At 36.5% G+C, this 26,437-nt stretch overlaps 1 protein-coding gene and 2 long non-coding RNA genes across 4 annotated transcripts in view; 1 reads left to right on the top strand and 2 right to left on the bottom strand.

Moving 5' to 3' along the window:
* Positions 1 to 26,437, top strand: part of TBC1D9 (TBC1 domain family member 9) — a 54,913-nt gene that overhangs the window by 12,815 nt on the left and 15,661 nt on the right. For both annotated transcript variants that reach the window (XM_034442964.3, XM_034442965.3), the window contains exons 2-11: positions 3,563 to 3,673; positions 8,981 to 9,099; positions 9,754 to 9,982; positions 10,954 to 11,215; positions 14,037 to 14,244; positions 15,315 to 15,521; positions 19,297 to 19,467; positions 20,102 to 20,252; positions 22,048 to 22,262; positions 25,514 to 25,631. In XM_034442964.3, coding sequence (XP_034298855.2) covers positions 3,563 to 3,673; positions 8,981 to 9,099; positions 9,754 to 9,982; positions 10,954 to 11,215; positions 14,037 to 14,244; positions 15,315 to 15,521; positions 19,297 to 19,467; positions 20,102 to 20,252; positions 22,048 to 22,262; positions 25,514 to 25,631 — 1,791 coding nt within the window. The remainder of the gene's footprint in view (positions 1 to 3,562; positions 3,674 to 8,980; positions 9,100 to 9,753; positions 9,983 to 10,953; positions 11,216 to 14,036; positions 14,245 to 15,314; positions 15,522 to 19,296; positions 19,468 to 20,101; positions 20,253 to 22,047; positions 22,263 to 25,513; positions 25,632 to 26,437) is intronic.
* On the bottom strand, positions 15,263 to 16,473 carry LOC148112582 (uncharacterized). Its single transcript, XR_015729078.1, has 2 exons — positions 16,420 to 16,473; positions 15,263 to 15,756 (listed from the first exon to the last, which is right to left on the bottom strand). It is a non-coding gene; the product is annotated as an uncharacterized LOC148112582 (long non-coding RNA).
* Positions 22,575 to 24,075, bottom strand: LOC132710503 (uncharacterized). Its single transcript, XR_009621224.2, has 2 exons — positions 23,992 to 24,075; positions 22,575 to 22,737 (listed from the first exon to the last, which is right to left on the bottom strand). It is a non-coding gene; the product is annotated as an uncharacterized LOC132710503 (long non-coding RNA).

A 26,437-nucleotide genomic window follows, 5' to 3' on the forward strand; every position in this document is an offset into this window, starting at 1 on the left:
GCCACATTAACCTATGCTGCCTGATTGATAGCACCTGGTCTGTCCAGCAGCTTCAAACTAAAGTTCTCATCCGCTCAAATTAGCATGGTGAATATGTTGGGAATTATAGTTTAAAATATGTGGATAAAATATCAGGTTGGGGGAAAGTGCAATGAAGAATCACAGACTTGAGGCTTCCCATTTGAAGAGAAACAACTTTCAATAGAGCAGAGATATGCAAAGCCCATTTTTGCTCATTGTATATAACAAATGTGTATATACGTAGGGGTGTCTGTTGCAAAGGTCATCTTGCTGTTGAATCTTATCTTTGCAATTTGGTTTGATGCCCAGTGTGATTCCTTTGTAATTAGATAAAAAGATAAAGACACTCTTGAATAGAGTTAGACTGTTAATGACTTCATGGAGCCGTTTACATTGTTTTTTAGCAACAATATGGAAAAGGGTTGTCATTGCTTTCATTCAGGTTGTTAATTTCATAGCCTAGCCTAGCCTGTAGCCCTGGGATTCCTGGTGGATTTTCACCCATATTTTTCCAAATCCAGCTGTGTTTAGGTATTTCAGGATAGTTTAGGTTGGCTGTATGTTACCACCTTACCATGATCTAAGAAAAAAATTATATAAGGGGCATTCACTTTTCCAGACAAACTGATGTAAAATTATTAAAAGAGAAATATATTTACTTATTTTCCTGGAAAGATTTTTAAATAGGAGCTTTGGCTCTCATCTGCTAGTCCCACATCACTATCTGCTGGTTTTGCTGTCCCTCCAAAATGGCTGATAGGAAAACGTGGTCTCAGAAAACTACTGAGGGATCAGTGGGTTGTTCTGCATTGCCATAGATGTGATTAGTCCTCAATTGATATCACTACTTCTCAATGGTGGCACCAAGTGAGAAAAGAAGTCAAGTCAGCCCTTTGCCCAGGATATGTTTTCTTGTGCTTTTTGCTGGCTCCTAAAACTGCAGTAAATCTCTGATAAATCTCCCCTCTAGAAAATTGCTGCCAGTAAAAAATATCTGTAACTAAAGCTACAGATATACTATTTAAAGAGAGCAGGAGCAAAACATGAGAAATGTTGTCTTTGCCAACAAGCTTTTATTACTGTAACTGACTCTGAACTTGACTCCATAATAGATTGGTGGTATATAGTAGTATTAAGTCCTTTGGTGGGATATGGGGGATTTTGTATTGTATGTCTCAACATGCCAAAAAAATATAATGTCTGCATTCAACTACTGCATTGCCGGAATTCAGAAGTACAGTCTGAGGAACTTCACAGGCACAAAAACACATTTTAAAAAGAATTCTATTAATTGCAGATTCCAAGACAATGATTTAAAAAATGCTGCAAAATTAATTCTTTGCACAGTTAGGTGGTAAACAATAGAGATTTATGATGGTTATAATGCCTTGAAGTCATTTGATTGTGATTTGCAACCTTCCCAGCTGGCTTCCAACATGCAAAGTCAGTTGTGAAAGCTGGATTTGCTTAACAACAGTATTGTTCACTTAACAACCACGTGATTTGCTTAACAACCATGGTGACTCACTTAATGACTATGATAACAATGGCTGTAAAATCAGGTCCAGTCAAATGGTGACTGACTTAATGACTGCATCACTTAGCCAAAATTCTGATCCCAGTTGTGGTTGTAAGACAAGGACTGTCTGTGAAAATAACATGCTCAGTTTTGCGGTTCAAACAATTTCAATGTTGTCCTACGCCAATAAATGTATATTAGATGTTCTAACCGCATTTGATGTTTTTAAAATCTATGTGGGCTGAAGAATGTATCAGAAAGCATAACCCAAATGATAAACTTAAATAATATCAGTTTAATATTTGGTCATGCAATTACTGTTCTCCATAAAGCAAGCAGATGACAGAGACCCTATACTAGATTTAAACAGGAAGAAGGATGTGGCAACAATGCCAGAAGAAAGAGAAGAAAATTTCAGTAAGAACATGGTTTAAGAGCTGGAGAATTAGGAAGAAATAGCCCTATAAGCCCCATATACTTATCAAATCATTACAACAGCTGACAGTTCATAAGATGGTTTCTTTTGTTTATGCCTCAATATTAAATGGTTTCAAATCTTGTTGGAATAAGAATCTTACATGTTGAGTATTTTAAGAATACAAATATTTAGGGAAATGAAATTTGGGGAAGTAGCAAATTCTAAAACAGAAATCATCTGAGCCTGAATGATTCATTCATTTACATACTTACATCTCTATACATGTAGTCCTTGGCTTGGGACTGGATTTTGGTTGCTAAATGATGTGGTCTATGAGGATGGGTCATAAATCACGATTTCCAAGCCTGTCGTAATGTAAATGAACCATCCTTAAATGAACGGTTTTAAGTCAAGGACTATTCCGGTACTACTTCATCTAGTGACGTAGGATAAGGCTCTTCCTGTATTGCTCATAGTCTGAATAGTCTTTTAAAAAAAGGAAAGAATGATAGGAGTCAGTGATGAATTCTTAATGAAGCCACTTTTGGACTTTTTGCAAAAAACTAAAAGAAATATAATTTTGATTTTGGGATTTGATGATTGGAATTATATAGGATTATAGACGTAATGTATATTGTTAATTTTAGAATAAATTGTATTTTTATATCTGAATCAAAGAAAGTCAAAGCTATTTGTTCTTTTTCTTTACTTTTTCCTTTGTTTTTTGTACTTTTATCTTGTTTTTTGTCTGATTCTCTTTTTCTCTTTTCTTTTTGCTTTGCTCATTTATTTTTTATTCATGTTTTTGAAAGTTAATAAAATTGTATTAAGAAAAAATTATATCTTACCTTCTAATTTAATTGTATTAAGAATAACAGTGTAAAAAATATAGTGTAAAAAAATATACAGAGCTATTCCATAAGTTATTCCTCTGGCCCAGAGGAATACTGGTCATTCTAACTCGTTCATTCTAGTATCCAGTCTTTGAAAAGCAGCTTGAAGATTACTAGTGATTTTCTTGGCTGTCGGTCTTGAAATGCTGATAAGAAGTATTGCTAAGCCATCCAGCTACTATTCCTCCTGTGCATTGAAATGATTGTGTAAAATGGGTTCCAAAAGAGGACTCCAAAAGAGAGGAGATAGCAGATTCTGCCAATGGCAAAGTAACCAGTGTTGAAAAATCAGACAGATCTGGAACTGATTCTGAACTAGTTCTGAAATTCTCATGTAGAAATACCCTGTATATCAGAAATCTTACAGGATCAATAGGTGAAGATTTTCACTTGCCTTCCATTTGAAAACTTCAGAAATTTGTGGTAGGCGTACCCATTATCATATGGACTTCATTAAACATGTTTGTTAATTGGTCCAGATTTTTCAATAAAATAAGGCCAGCCTACTTTGTCTTTTATTCTTCAAGTTGCTCAAAGTATAGGCGTAATTTTACAAGGCCAATAATCTAAGCACTGGGCTCCAGTGCTCACAATTTAAATATACCTTTGTATCTGCTATTTAACTCTTTCCACAGCTAGAGTATGCTTTAATGTGGCACAACTTTTTAGTATACAACAGGTAATATTTGCATAATTCTTTTTTTCCCCCAGGACTTCTTGTGGGAACTCTTGATGTTATGTTAGATTCAAGTGCAAGAGTAGCACCATATCGTATTCTGTATCAAGCACCAGATTCTATGATATACTGGACTATTGCTTGTGGTAAGTATGTGAACTGTTTTCAAGGTATTGTTTTTTTGACCAAAGATTATTGGATGTAAATAATACAGTTACATTGTATCAGTTTTCCTTTATAATGGTTATTTTATACTGAACACTGGGCCCTATCTAACAAAATGAAATTCAACAGTGAGGAAAGCAAAGTTCTACATTTAGCAAGAAAAACCAAATTCACAGCTATAGTATAGGTGGTACCTGGCTCAAAGTAGTAATTGTGAGAGGGATATTGGAGTCCTAGTGGACAATCGCTTAAATATGAGCCAGCAGTGTGCTGCAGCTGCCAAAAAAGCCAACACAGTTCTAGGCTATATTAATAGAAGTATAAATCAAGATCACATTAAGTGTTAGTACCACTCTATAATGCCTTGGTAAGTCTACATTTGACACTCTATAATGCCTTGGTAAGTCTGCATTTGGTAAGTCTCTCATTTGCATCCAGTTTTTGTTGCCATTATATAAAAAAGATGTTGAGACTCTAGACTCTAGAAATAATACAGAGAAGAGCAGTAAAGATAATTGGGGGACTGGAGGCTAAAACATGTGAAGAACGGTTGCAGGAATTTGGTATGTAGGGTGACATGGTTGCAGTGTTACACTATCTAAAGGACTGCTATGAAGAAGAGGGGACCGATCCATTCGCCAAAGCAACCTGCAGGCAAGACAAGAAGCAATGGATGGAAACTAGTCAAGGAAAAAAACAACTTAGAATTAAGGAGAAATTTGTGGACAGTGAGAACAATTAATCAGTGGAACAGCTTGCCGCCAGAAGTTGTGAGTGCTCCAACAATGGAGATTTTTAAGGAGAGATTGAAGAAGTATTTGTCTGAAATGGTATAGGGTTTCCTGATTGAGCTGGCAGTTGGACCTCCAAGTTCCCTTCCAGTTTTGTTATTATGTTATGTGGTTCCTTGTAGATGCATTATGCTTTGGTTTCCATAAGAATTAGCCAACTTGCACAGTAAATGTGGATCATTTTTTACTTTCTGTTTACTTTTTTTTTTAATCTAGTTTTCCATCTAATTCTGCAGGTAGATGCAAAGATGAAATGCTGATTTACACTTCTGTTTGTGGTGCTGCTGTAGCTGAAGGGTTTCTCTGTGTCCTCTGTGCAGCCCTAGTAATTTTGGATTCTGGCCTTTATTTTCAATAGGGTTGAAATTCCTTGAATGAAAATGCATATTTATTCTTTGTAAAATATGGTCCACCAGATCAGCAGGACTTCTCATGCTTATTTTGCTGAATGAGAATTCCTGTATGATTGGCTTGCCTTGTCTTTGGATAGCAAATAGTGGACATAGTTATGAGGTATTGGACTAGGACCACAAAGACCAAAGTTCAGCTGTATTCTCAGCTATGGAAATTAAATAATTATTGTTGTAGGGATAAAATGAAGGGAGACTTTTGTGAAAAGTTAGAACTGGAATAAAGATGGGTTGTGTGTACACTGAACATGATAAAGGAGAATATTGAGTTTTGAATGGAGACAGTCAATGGGTTTGAGGAGCATTGTCTGTACATAATTAAAAATCTCAAATTTCCTTCATAAATCTGAGGGATAAATCCTAGTTTTCTGTATTGGAAGCTGAAGTTCTAAAATTTCAGATTCATCTTCATGGACTGGATATCAAATTTTTGAATGCTTTCACTCAAGCTTTTGATACGTTCTTTTTTAAATGTTTAATTGCTACTGTGAATTTAATCACACCTACTTAGGTGTTGCTGATATGCTGTAGGACAGGTTCTAAGTAGAAGATTCCATATTTAAGGGCCCATTTATATACAATTTGGGATAAGTTTATTGCATGCAGAGAGGGCATTCAGTGGTTCTGTCCTTTACCCAGATTTCAATTTTTATATATATTCCTCAAATAATTTATGTTGTGACAAGGAATTAATAACTTACTACTAAACTATAGGACTTTCCCATTAAAATATTACAGGTGTGAAGGAAGAATTATTTTGAATCTTTGAGCATGCAAGCATATAGAAATTGGAGAAAGACTAACTCAGATTTCAGAACAACATCCAGTGTTTAACAATATATTTTCATACCTTAATTTCAAGCATGGTTCAGTGCACTTATCAGATAAGAGATTCTGCTGCTCTGGTTCAATTATGCAGGCTTTTCAGAGTGATGCATGTTCCAAGAAATACGAGGCCTCCCTGGAAGGGAGACAGAATGATGTCATTCCTCATCAGCAGACCAGGATCAGATATATAAGCTTATGTTTGCAGTTCTCCAGAAACAATATCATTCTGCAAGCTCTGTAGGAGGTTAAGAAACAGTTTATTTCCACATTACATCCACCAGTGCCTTTCTGACAGAATTCTAATAGGCTTTTCAATGATTTATATGCATTGTATGCAATATGTATTGCAGCATTCATATTCATTTCAAAATACTGTTATTGATTGTGAGCACAATTCAGCTATGAATACACAGACTCGCCACACTATACTCTTTCTGGGTAAGTATCATTAGGAAGAATAGAGAAAAGGAGTAAGCAATAGTAAGCCAAAAAATGGAAGTCATGAAGTAAGAAAAATCAAATAGAATAACAGAGTCAGAATGGACCTTGGAGGTCTTCTAATCCAACCTCCTGTTCAAGCAGGAGACCCTATACCATGTCAAACAAATGGCTGTCCAATTTCTTCTTAAAAACCTCCAGTGATGGAGCACCCATAACTTCTGAAGGCAAAAGCTGTTCCTCTGGTTAATTATTCTCACTGTCAGGAAATTAATCCCTAGTCCTAGATTGGCTCTCTCCTTGATTAGTTTCCATCCATTGTTTTTTGTCCTGCCTTCTCTTGCTTTGGAGAATAGGTTGACCCCTTTCTTCTTCGTGGCAGCCCCTCAAATATTGGAACACTTCTATTATGTCGCCCCTAGTCCTTCTTTTCAACAGACTAGACAAACCCAATTTCTGCAACCGTTCTTCATATGTTTTAGCCTCCAGCTCCCTATTCTATTTAGGCTGTAAATGGAAACAGAGAACCAGATGTTTCTGGAGAAAGAGCAGCTTTGTCTTCTTGTGATTCAACTTCAGCCTAGTCAGGCCTCCACAGCCTTCAGACATGGCTTACAATTTCTATGGCATCTCAAGTCGTGCCTACGGTGGACATTGTACAGATGGATATCACCCACAGGTTGATGGTACCTCATCCTGAACTACTGGATGACTTTTCCAGGTGTTTCATGTAGATGCTAAAATGTAGGACTGAGAAAAATGAATCCTTCAGATTCCTACAACAACATCCACCGAGCTGATTACCATCATTCATACCTATAACATCATTTCCCTTACCATTAGTTTCACTTACACACAATGTACCTATTTTTTATTTACTAATTTGTAAATTCATGCTCTTTACCACTTACATTCCAAGTCATAATTTTCATATGCCCTAGTCATCACTATGTAGTTGATAGAAAACTGGTGATGATGATAAAAAGCTAAAATGACTTTTATTGAATTTGCCAATAATAATAGAATCTTGCAAGTCTGGTTTTGATGTTGTTCTTCCTCCTTGTTCAGTGAATTATGGAAGTGTCTGCCTGAGCGAAGTCATATATAGCATTCCTTGCAAAGGTTGAGGAGAGTATCAGTCAGTTTTGGTTCCTGTTGGCCTGTATGTCACAAATGCAATTAAAGCCCAGTTTCACTGCTGATATGCTCATGTTGTTCTGGACAAACTAAGATCTCTTACCTACAGACTGCCTTGTAATCTATTGTACTGTTGCCCTGCCTTCCATCAGCCAGTATGTGTATGCAGACTACACAGAGAATACCTCCAAGAAAATTAAAACAATTTTTAAATATCCTAATGAGAATAATACATTTTTGATATTACATGAAGTTTGGTAAGAGTATTGCTTAATTTGTAAGGGATTAGAACCAGACTTTTCTACACACCGTACCTATGTCTGATTCCATTTCCTATCTCACTAAATCAGAAAAAGAATAGGGGACGATCTCTTGTTCAGCTCTTTCTGTTTGTATTGTGAAAATATTATATTAACTGTTTGCCAGGCAGTTATTTCTCATGACCGAGTTTGAAAGAACACGTGTGCTAGTTACACCCTTTCCTGGACTAGCAATCCCTACTCACAGTCACTCATGCCTTAGTCACTTTCAGTCTTGACTATTGCAATGCGCTGTACATGAGGTTGTCCTTGAAGAGCATCCAGAAGCTCCAGTTGGTGCAAAATGCAGCGGCCCACACGGTTTTCTGCAGACCCCAGTGTGCACATGTATCATCTCTCCTGCGGGGGCTGCATTGGTTGCCGATTTGCTTCTGGGTGCAATTCAAGGTGCTGGTTGTCAACTTTAAAGCCATTCATGGCTTGGGACCAGGTTATCTGAGGGACCATCTCTTGCCAGTCACATCTACCCAACCCATTTGAGTGGGGAGGAAGGAATGCTGTGGGTCCCATCCCGAGGAAGATACACCTGGTGGGACCCAGAAGAAGGGCCTTCTCTGTGGTGGCTTCCTCTCTCTGGAACATCATTCCCTCAGAAATTAGAACAGCCCTCACTCTAATTCTCTTGGGAAGGCACTGAAGACCTGGTTCTGCCAGTGGACCTGGGGAACCCAGAGTGGGATGGATCCCATTAAATGGCTTGTATGATCTGCTGTCGCTGAGGTGGGGGTGGGGGGTGGGGGTGATTTTATTACATTAATTTATTTGATTTTTTATTAGTTTTACTGTTTTTAAATGTGGTTTTTAAATTCTGTAAGCCGCCTTTAGTCGCCATGGAGGAATAGGCGGCAAAATAAATTTAATTTAAAAAAAATAAATTCTGTTTGGGAGAAGGTGGAGAAACGATGATGCCAAAGAACTGTAACAAACAAGTCCTGAATTCTACAAATCAGAGACACAACAGCAAACTAATACCATACAAAGATGCCTTTCAGCAAGAACATCCCAAGCTTTAATTTCTAGTGTCAAATAATTCTCAATTCTTCAGGATGACCATACTTAAAAAATTGTGGCTTGATTAAAATTTTAATGAACAAAACAGGGTTTATATTCTGAATTGCTGTGAAATTATCAACCAAGGCATGGATCCTTGGTTTTTAGTATCCTCAAAAACTGGCTTGTTTAAAATGAGAAGTGAACCTCAATGAGATGAGAAGAAAAAAAGAGGAAGATGACCTTTCCACGCAAGGGTTACATCAGAAGGGATCATTTAAAGCTGTTTGATAATCACTGGTAATAGTTGTACTAAAACTTTTTAGGCATGTGTTCTTCATAATGGAATAATTTTACATATACCTCGTGTTTAGGTTGCTCAAGAAAAGAAATAACTGAGCATTGGGAATGGCTTGAACAGAATTTACTACAAACTCTTTCTATCTTTGAAAACGAAAATGATATAAACACTTTTGTCAGAGGAAAAATACAGGTATTGTATTTTTTGGTCTGTTCAACATATATGTGACTAGGAAAAGCTAGTATATAATTGTATTTTTTAATCTGATTGTCTTGTGTGTGTGCATTTTTAAAAATACGATTCTAATAACAGTGTAATATTGTTTCCACGATCAGAGTAATCAGCAATGCCAGTATTAAATGATATTCATAGGAAGAGGTTCAAACTGGTATTTTAAACACATGCCAGCTCCACCACAATTTCTAAAATGTTGATGGAGTAATACTGTCCCTTTCACTTACACATACAACCACATGTACCTTATAGAGTTTGATTATCATTTTTCAAAAGCAAATTTGCCATGCAATTTGGCTGTTTCTATGTAGAAGAATGTATCCAGTCTGGTTTAGCAGAGACTAACAAGTTATGAGTAACACGTGGATTTGTACTTTCTCATCCAAAAATTTATTATGTGAAGGATTAATAATGTGAGTCTCTTGAGCTGGATGGCACTCACATGCCTATGAATTATAATTATTTGAGATTTTTCTCAAATTCTTTTATTTCTAAATTAATGGATCAGTATGTGTACATTATGATAAGGATCGTAATTTAAATACTACAAGTGAAATGCAAAGGGTATAGTTGCTTTGAGAATTCCAAGTGGTCCTGTATGATCTACTTCAGGGTATCATCGCAGAGTACAACAAAATCAATGGTATTCGGGAAGATGATGATACGGCTAAATTTAAGGAAGCAACAGTGAAGTTCCATAAATTGTTTGGGATGCCAGAGGAGGAGAAACTTGTGAATTACTATTCCTGCAGTTATTGGAAAGGGAAAGTCCCACGTCAGGGCTGGATGTATCTCAGCATTAACCATCTGTGTTTCTATTCCTTTCTCATGGGTCGAGAAGGTAGGAATGAGTATCTTCTTATGTAATTATTAACAGGTTCATTTATTGATATAAATGTACAGTATATATGATTTAATGTTGTCTTTATTCTCATGTTCAGGAATTGGAGGTAAGAAAATAAGTATTAGAATAACAAGCATAAGGAAAGGTGGTTTAGTAAACTGAAGAAACTACACTGTTATTTCACTGAACATGTTCTTCAATGATGAATATTACCATATATAGTATGTCATACAGAAGGAGCAGTGTACGGTATATATAAAATGCTGAAGCAAAAGAGTTCATTCATACTTAGCTGTCAACATTATTTCCAAAGAATTTTAGGTTTTGCTCCAAGTAACTGCTGATAATTCATGGACATGCATGTATGAACCCTTTTTTATTCATGTTAACATTTTTAAGAGGTTTATAGCTTTGAATTTTATTGACTAATAAGGGTCATTGATATTCTGTCACCAGGATAATTACCTGTATTTTTAGCACCTGAATTATTTAAGACTAGTGGATCTTTATTTAAAATTTATGCTGTATGAACTAATAAGTGCTTAAGTAATTTAATGTTTATATCTTGGTTGCTTTTTTGTTAAGCTTTTTTGGTTTAGTGTACAATTATAAAATGATTTGATTCTTTATCAGATGTGTGTAGCGATAGGTTTTTATCTGTAAAACAATGTAACTACATTTGCCAGTCAGATAGTGTAATAAATATATAGATTTATCAGACACTCATACAGATGGTAGACAAATCCCTTCAACTGATAATTGCATAGTACTAGCAACTCAATCATTTGAAAGCACCAAGACTTTGAGCAAACTTTCAAAGGACTGCACCATAAATCGGTATTTAATTGTAGTACGTATGCGAGTCATTTATAATTATTATAAATTTTTTAGATTTTATCATCTGATTTTTGAATTTGGAACTATTGAATTGTTATTGTTTCTGCTAAAGCTATATTTTTCTTTAATAGCTAAACTTGTCATCCGATGGGTAGATATTACCCAGCTTGAGAAGAATGCAACTCTGTTGTTACCTGATGTGATCAAAGTTAGCACAAGATCCAGTCAGCATTTCTTTTCTGTGTTTCTCAACATCAGTGAAACATTTAAACTAATGGAACAACTTGCTAACATAGCTATGAGGCAACTTTTGGACAATGAAGGCTTTGAGCAGGACAAGTCACTCCCCAGGCTTAAGAAGAAGTCTCCTAAAAAAGTATCTGCCCTAAAACGGTAGGATTTGGAATCAGTTGCTATAGTGCAGCCCAAAGTAAACGACTTGCATGCTGATTTAGCATTATGCTTCAGCCCAGATGTACATTTTTACATGGGTTTCTCTTACTTTAAAGCCCGGGGAGGGATTGGAGGGAGTGTTTTATGGGGAACATCTATGAAATTGAAGGATTTGATTGAAAGAACCAACGTACAACAGCCATTTCCATTTTTCCTCTTTTTATTCAAACTGCCAATAAAACACAGCAAAAGCAGTTTTCATTTCTTCAGCCTCCAGGTTCACAAGAATGGTTTACAGTCATCACATTGCCTACTATTCCATTGGGAGCAGTGTCTTCCCCCTTCACATAAATACTGTTTCAAAAGTATGAGGTCACTTTTCTCTGAACTCTTTCTGCTCTAACCAACTTTAAATGTGTATAAGGATACAGATTATAATACATGTTTAACATAACATTGTTCTTCTTTAACATTGATAATTGGAAGGGGCCACCCCTTTGCTAATGCAATCATAAAGCATGACATCACAGCAGTTCCAGTTGTCATCATTAGGGGAATCCCTTGCCATTGCAGTGTTCTTCAGCGGTCATATGATTGCCATTTGCAACCTCCTGCTGGCTTCCTTATTGACCTGTTGGAAGCTGGCAGTGATGGTTGCAAATGGTGAATATGGATGGTCCTTGACTTACGACCACAATTGAGCCCAACATTTCTGTTTTTAAGTGAGACACTTGTTAAGTGAATTTTGCCCCATTTTACAACCTTTCATGTCACTGTTGCTAAGTGAATCACTGCAGTTGTTAAGTTAGTGACAAACTTTAGTAAGTTAGTTAAGTGAATCTGGCTTCCCCATTGACTTTGGTTTTCAGAAGGTCACAAAAAGTGATCACATGACCCTGGGATACAGCAACCATCATAAATATGAGTCAGTTGCCAAGAGTCTGAATTTTGATCACATGACCATGGGATGCTGCAGTAGTCGTAAATGTGAAAAATGGTCATAAGACACTTTTTTCAGTGCCGTTGTAACTTTGAACGGTCACTAAATGAACTTGATGTTATGTATGTTATAAGTCAAGAACTACCGGTATGTAACTGTAGAATGCTGCAAGCCATTGTACTTGCAAGCCACTTGCCACGCACCTGAATCATGATCATGTGACTGTAGAGACACTGCGATGGTCACAGCTACAAGGAACAAGCACGTCTCCTCATTCAGCACTGTCATAACATAGAACAGTCACTGAGCAAGTGGTCGCTGAATGAAGACTACCTGTGTTTATTATGCTACCTATCCATCTACCATTCCAGTTTTAGAATTAAGAAAGGGATTATTATTTGTCTTTTTTTTTCCTTTTGCATTCAGTCAAATGAAATAACAGCTGATCTTGATCTGACTGATGATTCTTTCACTCATAAAAACCTTTGGTCTTTTTTTTTCACTATCTTCAACCCCACCATGTATCCTCTGCAATTAGATTAAATCCATGTCAATCCTTTACTTCAATTCTCTCCCTCCAAGATTATGCCCCTGAATGCTTCATGGACTTTAGTCCATTCACAAACTAATGAGTCTTAAGCAATGTAAACCTTGCCTAATCCACTGTATTGATACTAGCTACCTTTTCTCTGGTTTGAAACCAACCGTCTTCTTTTAGCAGCCACTAAAACTTCTCTGTCCATTTTATTAACTATTTTAGTTGCACCCTTCTACTCCATTTCCGAACTGTTTTTTCTTAAATCCTCCATGATCATCTAAAACAAGGGTCAGCATCCTTCTGGCCAGAGGACATGATGCTGCTGCCACCATTTCTGGGGGACGCAGCAAGGTGGCTAATGAAACCCTCTCTAAAATGGCTCCCGGAGGAAGTAGAATGTGTTTTCTCTCTCTTGCCTGGGTTGAGTAAATGTATTTTTGGGATCACAAGCCAGATGATTTTGAGTGGTAGGCCATATCTGGTCCACAAGCAATAGGTTGCTGAACCCAGATTTAAAGACTTCCTCCTTTGTTGATCCATATGTGATCCTTCCTTTCTTCAGTAAGAAGCACTTACTGCTTCTTACTGAAGAAAGGAATTCTAAATTAACACCTTATCTTGGCTTTCAGGAAAGTGAGTATAAATAGTTTTATTTGGGTGTCCAGCAAAAGGCTCATCAGGGTACTCTGCTCAGCTAAAGATACTATATATTTTTTTGATGTCTTCTTTTTTCAGTAGTTGCCAGTAGAATAGTTCTTACTATTGCTAGGACAATTAAGGCCTTTATTGTAAATGCCTGGAGGTAGAGTCAAAACAGAGTACAGTGACTACTTAGACCAGATTATTACAATCTACCCTCCATACATGTCAGGACAATAGCTTGTAGTTCTATGGCTTATAACTCAATTTATTTGTAGGGATTTAGGTAAGAAATTGTTACAAATTTGCTTATGGGTACAGGTAATCCTCACTTACTGACAGTAATTGGGTTAGAGTTAGGGTATAGTATACTACTACTACTACCACAACCGCTACTACAAAATAGCAATAGCACTTAGACTTATATACCACTTCACAGTGCTTTACAGCCCTCTCTAAGCGGTTTACAGAGTCAACATATTGCCCCTAACAATCTGGATTTATTAGAAAGTCTAATAAACATGTTAAAGCAATTTTATACGTTTGTTTTATGCCCTGTTAATATAAGTGTTACTTTTTATATGTAAAATCGTTCTATAAAGAATATACTTTGTTCTTTATTTTTAATGCAAAGGCAAGAACTATATGAGATGTGTACGTGTAATTGGAATATTGCCATTGAAATCTGAAATGCTGTTTTTCAGGGATCTGGATGCCAGGGCAAAAAGTGAAAGGTACCGTGCTTTGTTCCGGCTTCCAAAGGATGAAAAACTAGATGGACATACAGATTGTACTCTGTGGACCCCATTTAATAAAATGCATATTTTGGGTCAAATGTTTGTGTCTACAAATTACATTTGTTTCAATAGCAAAGAAGAAAATCTCTGCAGTCTCATCATCCCACTTTGGGAGGTCAGTACAAAATATGCTGTTTTATTATATTGGGATTACTATGAACGTTCAAGATATCTGATCAAAGCAGGGGCCCAGCCCACAAGCATGGCTTCATCAGTGATACCTGCAGGTTTGTTTGGAATCTTCTCTGGCATTAGAATGTGGTGCTAGGCCCTAATCCAGCTGGTCTCTTCTCCCCTGCTGGTCTGTTTTCGATTTTGTAAAGCTTTTTGCTGCTTGTGTGCCTCTCTTATGGTGGACCTCTCAGGATCTACCACATCCATGAGGTAGCCCATGCACGATTAATGACTCACATATTTGTTTAATGGTGTCATCAGAGAGAGCAGAACGCATGGGTCGTTAAGCAAGGCTGTCTCACTTAACAGTTGTCACCACTTACAACCGTAATTGGCTGGCTCTTATTATGGTTGTATGGTTGTATTACTTGAACGCATGGCTGCTCACTGTTCAGTCAGTAATCCATATATTGTTACCCCACTTATTGTACCACCCATGGCATTACCCAATTGTCACAAATTTAAAATTTAAATTTACCATTGGCAAGATCTAATTTGGGCCAACAAATTGTCATATTTCTTGCAATAGCTGTGACTCTTTTTCAAGAAGAATCTGAACACTGAATTCATGTTTATGGATTCATTTAAAGACATATTATATAACAGAAGATCTCTCTATTTTAGACATACTATTTTATCAATAATTAACAATTATGAATTAACTATTAATATTTAAATTTAAAGTACATCTAAAAACTAGTAAATAATGTTAAAATACAAAGAGTAGACTAAGATGACTATGGAAACAACAAAATATTACATATTTGGATTATTTAATCTTTCCTTATGCAATACTTAAAACAAGTGTGCTGAAAGTTTATAATGCTGCCTGAGTTTCTAGAATTAGCTTCTATAATTCCTGATCACTCATAACAACTTTATAACTTTTTTCAGTATTTAAAAACTGCAATTTTGCTGGTCTGTGACCAAATTAAAGATTCAGTTGATGGAGAACTGCATCAATTCATTTAGACTTTATTTTGGTCCTTCTGTTTTCATGTGTATCATTAGGTGACGATTGTTGAAAAGGCAGATAGCTCAAGCGTCTTACCTAGTCCATTATCTATCAGCACTAAAAACCGAATGACATTCCTCTTTGCCAATTTGAAAGACAGAGACTTTCTAGTGCAGAGAATTTCTGATTTCCTCCAAAAAACTACTTCCAAAATTTATTCTGAAAGAGAGATTTCTGGAAGTTACAACAGTTCAGATGATGAGGTGAGTAGATAGTCACTTTGAGTTTAAATTGATTATATAATTATTAACCCAGGTAAGATGATTACACTAAATCTTCATTTGCACTTTTCCATTCTTTTGTTTTGTTCTAGGCCTTCGGGTTGATCTTGTTTTCTGGTGATTGCCTGTTTTCCTTCTGTTTCTAGTGACTGCAAGTCCCTATTGTTTTCTTGGAAACAGTTTTTGGAAGTGTTTTGTCTTTGCCTTCTTCCTAGGGCTGAGAGAGAGAAAGAGAGAGAGAGTGGCTGAGAGTGGTGGAGAGTCATTCATCTGGATATTTTGTGATAAAGATAGGAATAGAACTCATGGTCTCCATGAGTTTCTATCTTGGTGTTTTTAATAACTACATCAAATTAGCTCTGTGTACTCACCCTACAAACCATGATTTACCATTTTTTATAGATTGGGCTAGGTTTTGTCTTAACATGAGCTAGTTGAATACTAAGGCATATAACTATAAATTCCAAATCATAATATTTGGTTTTGCTTGAAGGATTTTCATGATCAGTCTGTACATTTAATCCAATATAGTAGAGAGCAGAATCTTTCATATTTAATCTCAGCCTTAGAACCATTATTCCATAATACGTATTCCTTCTGTTTAAAAAGACTGTTTTAAGATTAAATCTAAAGAAAAACACTCAAATTCACAAGCTATCATCTTGTTTGAGTCCACAAAATACCAACCATTGAGTTTTGAATATTTACCAGATTACAAATAAAATGCAAGGCAGTAAAATTCAAAGAAGTATACTGGTCAAACGTGTATATAACATAATATTTCTAAAAGCTATTTTGTGTGCATTAAAAATGAATTTAAAACACAGAATTAATCTTTAAAAGATTTAGAGCATTTAAAATGTTTGATCTTCTTAATTACCTGAATGATTTGTTTGCAGATGTCTGGCTCTTTCTGCATGTAGCTGATTTATCAGTAGCTGAAAGTTATAAATACTCTCTCAGTCAGGAAGCCATCAATAAGCCCTCTGTTTCTGCTGTTGTCTCAACAGAACCATAAGCATCTGCCTAGCTTGTGATGCAGTATTTTAAATACAGTTCACAAAGCATGGTGGCAGATTGGAAAGCTTATGAAAGTCTATTTTGAAGTGGAAAATGATCAGAGCATGAGGGTACTTAAAGCAGAGTTCTTACAATATGTAACAGGAGAACATTTAATTCTGTTAGTCTTAAGATGTTCAAGCTTGTCATGGAAATGTCACACTAACAGTGTTTTCAATTTGGTGGTTAAGTTGAACCATGATCCTTTTATTCCAGTTGTCACTGATAACTGTAGTTCACATATTTTGTTAGAGAACTATTAGCTAACTTGTTTGGTTAAAATCAATTCAGCACTGAATTCAAAGAAACCTGCGCTAGATCTCACTTCTAAATAGTTTTATAAGTAGTGAGTCATTCATAGCAATCAGTGGCATAAAGCATTTGCAACATCACAAAATGGTATTCATTGACTTCCAAAATAATTTTAAAATATTTTAATGCGCCTATTTGTTATGAGATGGAAAACTTGCAACATTTCCAGCTTTCCTCAAATTTTAGCTATTTTAAAGTTTTGTCCAATTATTTATTTTGTAATGTTTATTTTATTTTTATGGCATCCACAATGCAATACGGTGGTGTCTTCCACCTGAAAGGTGGCTGAACCTTTTAATTTATAAGTCTTTTTTCCCCCCTCCACACCTATTATCTTAGAATTTCATGCAGTTTAAATAGAAATCAGAAGAAACAATAAGTGCCTGTCATTTACTACAATTACCTTTTCTGAAAATTCCAATTGGACTGAAGTGTTCATTTATTTGCTTATTTGCTTATTATTAACATAAGTTGTTGGAAAACCGTAAGGTGGGGAAAAAAAATTCTTAAACATTCTTGTTCTAGCTTTTTTGGCTTTTTGATGGTCTTGGTTGTTCCCACAATTTTCCTCCCCCAATTGTTTTCAGGATCATAAGTGGATATGTAATTTAAATACTATAGGATGCCAGAAAAGAAACAATTAGAAGAAAGTATGGCATTACTTTCCCTAACAAGCTAAGAAACAATAAGGTTGTGAGAATTTGTTGGGCCAATCCTCTATATCAGGATTCCCCAACCCTTGGTCCATGGACTGGCACCGGTCCACAGCATACCAGAAACTGGGCCACGCAAACAAGTGAAGCCCATCCACAAGATGCAGGCAGTAATGAAACCACGCCCCCTCTGGTCCATGGAAAAACCTCTCTCCACAGAACCGGTCCCTGGGGACTGCTGCTCTATATCAATTACAGTATGTTTCATAAATACAGTGGCACTCAGAAAGGAGGTGTGGGGGGGGGAAGATATTCTGCTGCAAATTGTTCCACTGCAGAGCAAAATTTTTTGCAAGATTACCATAACTTCATTGCTCTTATAATTTGTTATTTGGAGAATGTTTCTGAATATTTAATTTTTAAGAACAACTTACAGTAGAGTTATTATGATATAGCGGTACTGTATATTAGAAAATGTTCAAAAAATATTTTATGAGAGGATTAAATATTTTACTTAAAGGGAGAATGTGTGTTTCTTCAAGCTTTGTTTTAATGCCAGAACTTCAGTGCTGAAATCCTCTTTCTGCAGTTTATCTGATCCTCAGTGATTTTATATGGATCCATATTTATAAGCAATTACTGTGCAGACCTCTTAATTTGGATTAAAAGCTGCAAGCAGCTGATACACAGGGTGGAGGGGCAGCCTTCCTGCTTTTGGGCTTCAAACACATTTGGCAAAAGTGCACTTTTTCTGCCGCAGTGCCTTTCATCCTCAGCTGCTTGAATTACTCAGGCTCAGCACTAAAAGTGGGAGGAAGGAGGGATGGGCAGTGTGATAAAAATATGAGCTAAACTGTTTCCTACCTTAAAGCTTTTAAAACGTGGGCACTATTATCCTAGCACAAGTCCAATATTGGTCCTCATGTTTTGGTTCTGTCCTTTCCTGAGCACTCTATGAAGTATGTGGGCTCCCCATAACCAGCCTTCCTCCCCAGTTTCTAATTACATGAAGAGACTGAAGAAGTAGCAGTGTTTATCCTTGAGAAGAGAAGAGCAATAAAGGATATGGTATCACTCTTAAAATTTTTGACAGGCTTTCATAGAGGAAAGCTCAAGATCTATTCTTTTTCATGTCAGAATGAAAGACATGGAATCATGAATATAGGAATAGAATAGAGTAGAGTAGAGTAGAGTAGAATAGAATAGAATAGAATAGAATAGAATAGAATAGAATAGAATAGAATAGAATAGAATAGAATAGAATAGAATAGAATTCTTTATTGGCCAAGTGTGATTGAACACACAAGGAATTTGTCTTGGTGCATATGCTCTCAGTGTACATAAAGGAGAAAATACATTCATCAAGAATCATAAGGTACAACACTTACTGATAGTCATAGGGTACAAATAAGCAATCAAATCATATTAGGAAGCAGTCAGTATAAATCGTAAGGATACCAGCAACAAGGTTACAGTCATACAGTCATAAGTGGGAGGAGATGGATGATAGGAACAATGAGAAGATTAATAGTAGTGCAGACTTAGTAACTAGTTTGACAGTGTTGAGGGAATTATTTGTTTAGCAGAGTGATGGTGTTTGGGGAAAAAAGTTACAGGAATGCAAATGTAAATTGTGTTCCTGCATTCAGACAAATATTAGCTGTTTGTCAGGGATGCTTTAATTTGGAATCCTGTACCAAGCAGGGGTTAAAATGCTGTGTGATTCCCTTCAGGTTTATTCAAGAGCAAGTAGCGTCCTTTCATCCAGTCCTCAGAGAAGTCTGAACTCTGAAGTGGATGGAGACCAGCACTTCAACTTGAATGGAAACAGTGTCCCAACTGTAACACAGGCCCTAATGACTATGTATCGTCGGCGTTCTCCAGAGGAATTCAACCCTAAATTAGTAGGCTGATTATTATTATTTATTTTTGCTCTTAGTTATATAGCAAAAATACTGTCCTTGCACATTTTAAAATATGTGAATGTAAATTATATCCACACCAGTTTTGAAAAATATTTAACATCTTAATTAATTTAAACTTTGTAATATAATATCTGCCTATTTAATACTTTGAAGAATTAAAACATAACTTTACTACAAGTGAAAAAAATAAGATATATCATTGACAAAAATCTATTTCATTGTTCTCTAAATTATTTATGTGCTTTTATTATGGCAAGAATGATGTTGTCCAGTGATAGTGAAAGTATCTTTTGGTTGAAAAAGATTATCGCAAGTAATTGTCCCTGAGATTATTTCCATCACCTGTATCGTCAACTTGCATAGAGTTAATTAATTATGTGGCATCAAAAATGTTTTGTTTGATCAAATAAATATGCTTTTGAAATTAACACACCAAGAAAGCTTTATTATAAGACTAGTCAGATATACCATCCCCAAATAAAATTAAGGAACATAATTAAATGTCAGGATGAGAAGAGTTATTTCATTATATTTGGACACAAGATAAATAGATTTTATTACACAGCATGGGTTTCCCTGTGTGTTTTATGCTGTCATATCTATTACTTTTAAGGCAAAAGAATTTTTGAAAGAAGAAGCTTGGAAAATGCATTTTGCTGAGTATGGCCAAGGTATCTGTATGTATCGTACAGAGAAAACAAGAGACCTTGCATTAAAAGGTATTCCTGAAAACATGAGAGGAGAACTTTGGCTGCTGTTGTCAGGTAGGTGTCAGTAGGTAATATACCTCTAGAAGGTTTTATCAGCAATTGGTTTACTTGCTCCTGGAGAATTCATCATGTACAAAGTAGGAGATCCAAATGTTGGCTGCAAGCAAGTAATAGTTGCATTGCTAAGTGTTTTTATTCAGGAGAACATTTCTCTGATTTCATCAGAACTAATTTGGTGATACCAAAGGTGCTTTTTTCAAGAGACAACTGGACTCTCTTCTTTTTCTTTGAAGATGTTTCACTTCAGATCCAAGAAGCTTTTTCAGTTCTGACTGGATGGTGGGGAATGTAAGGATTTATACTCCTTGCAGACGTTTGCATTCTGTTAGTGAGACGTTAAGGCCACCTGGAGGTTTATCTGTGTCATTAAGGTCACCTGACTGGTGCAAATGGGTGTGGAGCCTTCTTGGAACTGTTGAAAAGACTGTGTTGTAGACTGGCGATAGATGATGTCGTATCCCACCCCCTCTATTGAGAGAAGGGTGTTCAATTTTGATATAGATGGCTTCTTTGACCCCTCTTTCAAACCAGTGGTCCTCTCTGTCCAAAATGTGGACTTTGCTGTCTTCAAAAGCTTCTTGGATAAGAAGCGAAACGTCTTCAAAGAAAAACAAGAAAGTCCAGTTGTCTCTTGAAAAAAGCACCTTTGGGACAACCATGACCTGGATGACTGAAAATCTCCATAGAGAGATAATTTGGTGATAGATTTGTTTAGAAATAAATAGAGATAGCAATAGAGATACAGAATCTAAATAATTAATTACTTTAAAATGTTAAGATCCCCCCTTCCCAAATTATGGAATGAGTAGTGTAATTTAAGGCTCTGGATAAACTTTGTAGACTATCAAGAGAAAAGCACACCTCTTAATATGTGTTTACATTGGCTGTTGAAGTAGAGCTCCACTGTCACCTTTAAATGAATTCATATATACATATACATGTACACAATATGCACTTCCACATTAGTGTGTTTAGTGTGTTTGTGGGATATTTTGGTTCATTTGGAATAAATATTGTCACCCAACAAACTTATCTTAGGAAAATAAACAGATGCCAATTCACTGGTAAACCAAGTATCTGGCAATAGTTAATCAAAATGTAGGATTTTAATTAAAATATTGCCTTTTCATAAAGTTGGCCCCCCCAAAAAACACTTTAGATGCACCCAGAATTTTGGATATATAACCTTTTTAAAAACTTTATATGATTAGCATCCTTTCATAAGATACAGAGTGTTTCTGTTACAGCTTTAAAATGTGGGTGTGTGTCAAATAATGAATTATATATTCCTAAAAGTCAGCCGATCTCTTGAGCATGAGAATGATCTGTGCAGTTAATTGGTTTTTTTACAATTTTTAATTAAGTTATAAAGTATTATAAAATGCAAAATGCAAAAGCAAATAAAAAAGTAGTGAGAGGGAAGGGAAAGGGGAAAGAGAAGTGAGGAAAGGTAGGGGGAAAAAAAGAAAAAGAAGCATTGATTTCCGACTCTCTCTGTTACAGTAGAATTTAACATCATTATCACAGCTTTTTGTTTTTCCATAATAATATGAAGAAGTCATTTCTATAAAGATCTATCAATCTAATCTATAAAACCCAAAGTCAAAGTTCCATTCTTTTCCACATCAAGCACGAAATTCAGAAGTGGTTTCCGTGTGGAAAGAAAAGTACTTGATCTGTACAGTTAATTTGATTCTTGTCTTACATCTATAATCTCTCTCTCTATATATATATAAATATATATATATATATACTGAATATTTGTCAATGTCCTCATTTGCATTTCTAGGAGCAATTAATGAAATGGTTACCCATGCTGGCTATTATGAAGACCTGGTGGAGAAATCTATGGGGAAATACAATCTTGCAACAGAAGAGATTGAGCGAGATTTGCATCGCTCTCTTCCAGAGCATCCAGCCTTCCAGAATGAGATGGGTATTGCGGCTCTGCGGCGAGTCCTAACTGCATATGCATTTAGAAATCCAAACATAGGATACTGCCAGGTATCATAAAATAGATTCTTTCACTCATTCTAATGCTTTTATTGTTTAGTTCAGTGCTTTTTAACCTTGACAACTTTAAGGTGGGTCTTAAAGTTGTCAAGGTTGAGAAACACCGGTTTAGTTGAATTTTTAGCTGAGGACAGATCTTGAAAATTCAGATTGTCTGTATAACACTGATGCATGCTAGCTAATTTAGATACAAATTCATAATCCATACATCTGCAGTTTTGCTAAGAAATATACCACTGATAGTAGACTTTGATTCAGGAGGATGGGCTTCACGAAGGCAACACATCTTTGTATAAGTATATATAACATCCAAAATACTTTTTATTCCCAACAGACTGTGCTGTGGGATTTAGAGAAAACTGATAAAAGAAAAAACATGCATTCAGTTTTTGCATATTGCTTCATTGTTGTCTCTGCATAATGGATCTTTTTTGTAATATGTTACTTTGCAAGTTTTCAAGGAGCCCTGTGGATAACAAAACACATGATATTGAAGTGTTTAACAATGATTTAATTCCCCAGTGAAAAGGGCTGTATTGAGGTTTGCTGGAAGAGGTTACAGAAAATTTAAACTTTGTCTGGCTTGGCACTTTATCTAGATCTAGTGTCTCAAACTCAAAGCTTCAGAAGTGTTGCATTAGCTTTATTAGTACTTTAGCTTGAGGGCCACAGCACTAAAGCTTTTTAATAGATAGATATAAAATTCTGTAGGAAATTTAAAAGATGCAGTTATCTTTGGTCAATACCCCATTATTCCACAAGCTGCAGTGTTGCTCAGTTGCAATTTCTGTTTTCTATTTTTTTCCCCCAATTAGTGTTGTGATTTGTGCTAAGAATGACTGGCTGAAAGTAAGTTTTCTTGTCTGAGAGCGAATTAGAACCTGACTTTCCATAATTCTCATCTAATGCCTAAATCTTCCATTACAACACCTTGCTATCACGGTGGTCCATTAAACTTAGATATAGTAAATGCATTAGTTTTACAAACAGATCTATCTGTGAAAGCTGCAAAGAGGCCATATCACTTCTGCTACTGAAGTTGTAACATTTTTCATTAACCAGAATAGTATTATATTGACTATTTTTTTCAAGGTCATAAATAGGATAATATAATCTAGAAAATCATCCCTGTTTATAGCTGCCCAAAGCCTCTTTTCCTTTTCCTTTTCTATTCTTGCTGAGTAGAGAGATCTTCCTTAATTCTTTTTCTTATTCTCTTCTCTCCTTGCCTGGCTGAATCTTTCCTCTTTCTTTCTTTCCTTTGCCTATCAGAGAATCTTTGCTTGGTTGTGCCTGTCTATCCCATTACTTGCTCAGCAAAGAGGATCACATGGGAAGGTGCTCATGCGCCTCATGCCAAACCCTGCCTCTTTCCCTTCCCAGGGAACCTCAACTTCCTAGTCAGTCATTCCTGAGCAAACCTCACTTCCTACTGCCTTTGCCTGAGAGTCCAGCTCAGGGGTGAGCTTCAAAAATTATAGCAAGGGGTTCTCTGCCTGGTTGCTGGCTGGGCATGGACATGGTGGGCATGGCCTAGTCGGCCTCTTGCACCACAGCAGGGAGGGCGTTTTTGCCCTCCCCGGGCTCCGGAGGCTTTACTCGAGCCTCTGGGAGGGCGAAAACGGCCTCCCCAGGCTTTGGAGGCCCTCTGGAAGTTTCTGAACTTCCGCTAGGCCTGTTTTTCACCCTCCCCAAGCCTCCGCACGTGCCCTGCACTTACCTGCATCCAAAACGGGCCACTTGAGGACCGGGATGGGGAGGGCCAGCCAGGAGTTGGGATTTGGGGATTCTCCGAACTGCACAGAATTTTAGCTAGAGGTTCTCTGAAACCCCTGCGAACCCCAGCAGCCCACCCCTGGTCCAGCCCCACTACAGAGTGAAAGACTAGACAAGAGTTCCCATGCGATGCCATTGTTCATTGTGAGAGGTCATTGTTCATTGTGAGAGGTCTTGTGCACCAAGGGCATGGTTCAGTCAGCCAGGCCCAGTTGTTGCTAACACTTGCTGTGGTTGGGCAGTGGTGAACTGGTAAACTGACACTGCCAGGCTACTCGATTTCTTGGATAATTTTCTGTGCCTTAATCTGGTGCCCTTGGTCATGTTGGGCAGGCCTTTAGCTCTCACAAACTATGATTTTAGGCTACAGAAAATAACTTAAAGGACTGCATGTTTCAGTCCCCTGAGCTATAGGATTGATTAGACAGTACATATCAGTTATATAATAACAATTCTGGGTAGTCTTGTGATCCAGGAAACAGATGTTTTAAAATAGAAATTACATCTATTGGAAGAATGTGGGGAGCAACCAGTGGGTCACCTTATTCACAACAGCAGATCTGAAATATTTCTATCATAGGGCATTTTAAAATGTTAAGACTACCTTAACTCTAACATATATTTTCTTGGACATATGTGGGCATTGTTTGAGCCCCCCAAAATACTCAGCTGCTTTAAAGGGCATCTGGCAGATAGGAAGAGCTGTTCACACTGAATTGAAAGTGCTTTTTCCCCAACATTGCATATCACTTGTATCTTGCAATACAAGTCTAATGTCTAATGGAGGAAGCTCTTTTTCAGGATTCCAGTCAGCCATGTATTCCTGGAAGGATCTTGAAATCTATATTATCTCCTCTCCTTTCTTATTTTCTTTTCTGACCAGTACCTAACATTCTGTTACTACTGAATATGCTTTGTCTCCAGGAGGCAGTTTCTGTGAGTTACCATCTTTATTATTTTATTTTATTTTATTTTATATTTTATAAATTTAATTTAATTTTTACTCTGGTTCCCTTGAACCGGAGCCTGCTGATACTACCATCCCATTTCTCCACAGCCTGTTTAGATGAATGGCCCTCAATACTTGAAAGTTGTCCTGTTAGAAAGATTAACATTGGAATAATAGAGTGCTTTACAACTGGCACTTAGAAAATAAAAACTGTGGAGTCCATGGTGCCCTCTGAGCTTGATTGTTTGATTGCAGACATTAGGTAACCAGCAAATCAATAAGATATTTTTTCTATTCATGTTTTATCATCCCCCTCTAGCCTTTTAAAATTAGAGTGAATCCCTCCCGTGATTTTCCTGTGAGAATGAATGTTGGAGACTCTTTTGTTTTAAGTCTCATGGGAAATATTTTTTTGCAATCTTAAGTCATAGCAAGTTGCTCCTCATGTCTGTTGCTAGACAGAATCTGTTAAAAAATGTATCAAATTAGATAACACTGTGTCTTAATTATTTTTTAGGCCATGAATATTGTTACGTCAGTCCTGCTTTTGTATGCAAAGGAAGAGGAAGCATTTTGGCTGTTGGTGGCTTTATGTGAGCGCATGCTGCCAGATTACTACAACACAAGAGTTGTTGGTATGTTAATAGAACTAATATTTGAGAAATTATTTAAAACTATCAAAAAGTTAAATTTGAGCTGCAGGTTTGGATGCTTGAATCCATTGATATGGAATAATACTAGAGCTAGTTAAGTACGTAGTGATCTGTTACATTTTTTTGCTTTCTTATTTCATATCACAGCCAAATATAAGGTACATGTATTTTGTTTCTAGTGTGTAAAATAAATCCATGTTTTTTATAAACTGCAGATATTGCTAAAGTTGTGGTGATTGCCTGGTTACTTAAATTGGAAAATAATTATTTAAATAGTTATTAATTAATTAATTAATAATAACAGTATTTTTTTATTTACAGTTATGCAAATCAGATAGCAAGTTAATGCATGTTTTTTAAAAGGCCTGTTTTCTGAATGAGAAAATAGTGTAGTTTATAGGAAGACAACCTCTTGTCCACAAGATGATTTGGGCTAGAATAGTTTTCACAATTGTTCCATTAGTGGGTTTCACATTTTTTTACTACCAGTTCTGTGGGCATGGCTTGGGGTGGCATGGCTTGGTGGACGTGACTTGGTGGGCATAGCAGGGGAAGGTTACTGTAAAATCCCCATTTCCTCCCGATCAGCTGGGATTTGGGAGGCAGAGAATAGATGGGGGTGGGGCCAGTCAGAATTTTTACTACTGGTTCTCCAAACTACTCAAAATTTCCGCTACCGGTTCTCCAGAACTGGTCAGAACCTGCTGAAACCCACCTCTGAATTGTTCCCATTGGTCATGTTGACTGAGGCAGATGGCAGACGAAATTCAAAACACCTACCGTAAGTG

This window comes from Pantherophis guttatus, chromosome 8 (assembly GCF_059756535.1).
Source record: "Pantherophis guttatus breed Tessera chromosome 8, ASM5975653v1, whole genome shotgun sequence".
NCBI lineage: Eukaryota > Metazoa > Chordata > Lepidosauria > Squamata > Colubridae > Pantherophis > Pantherophis guttatus.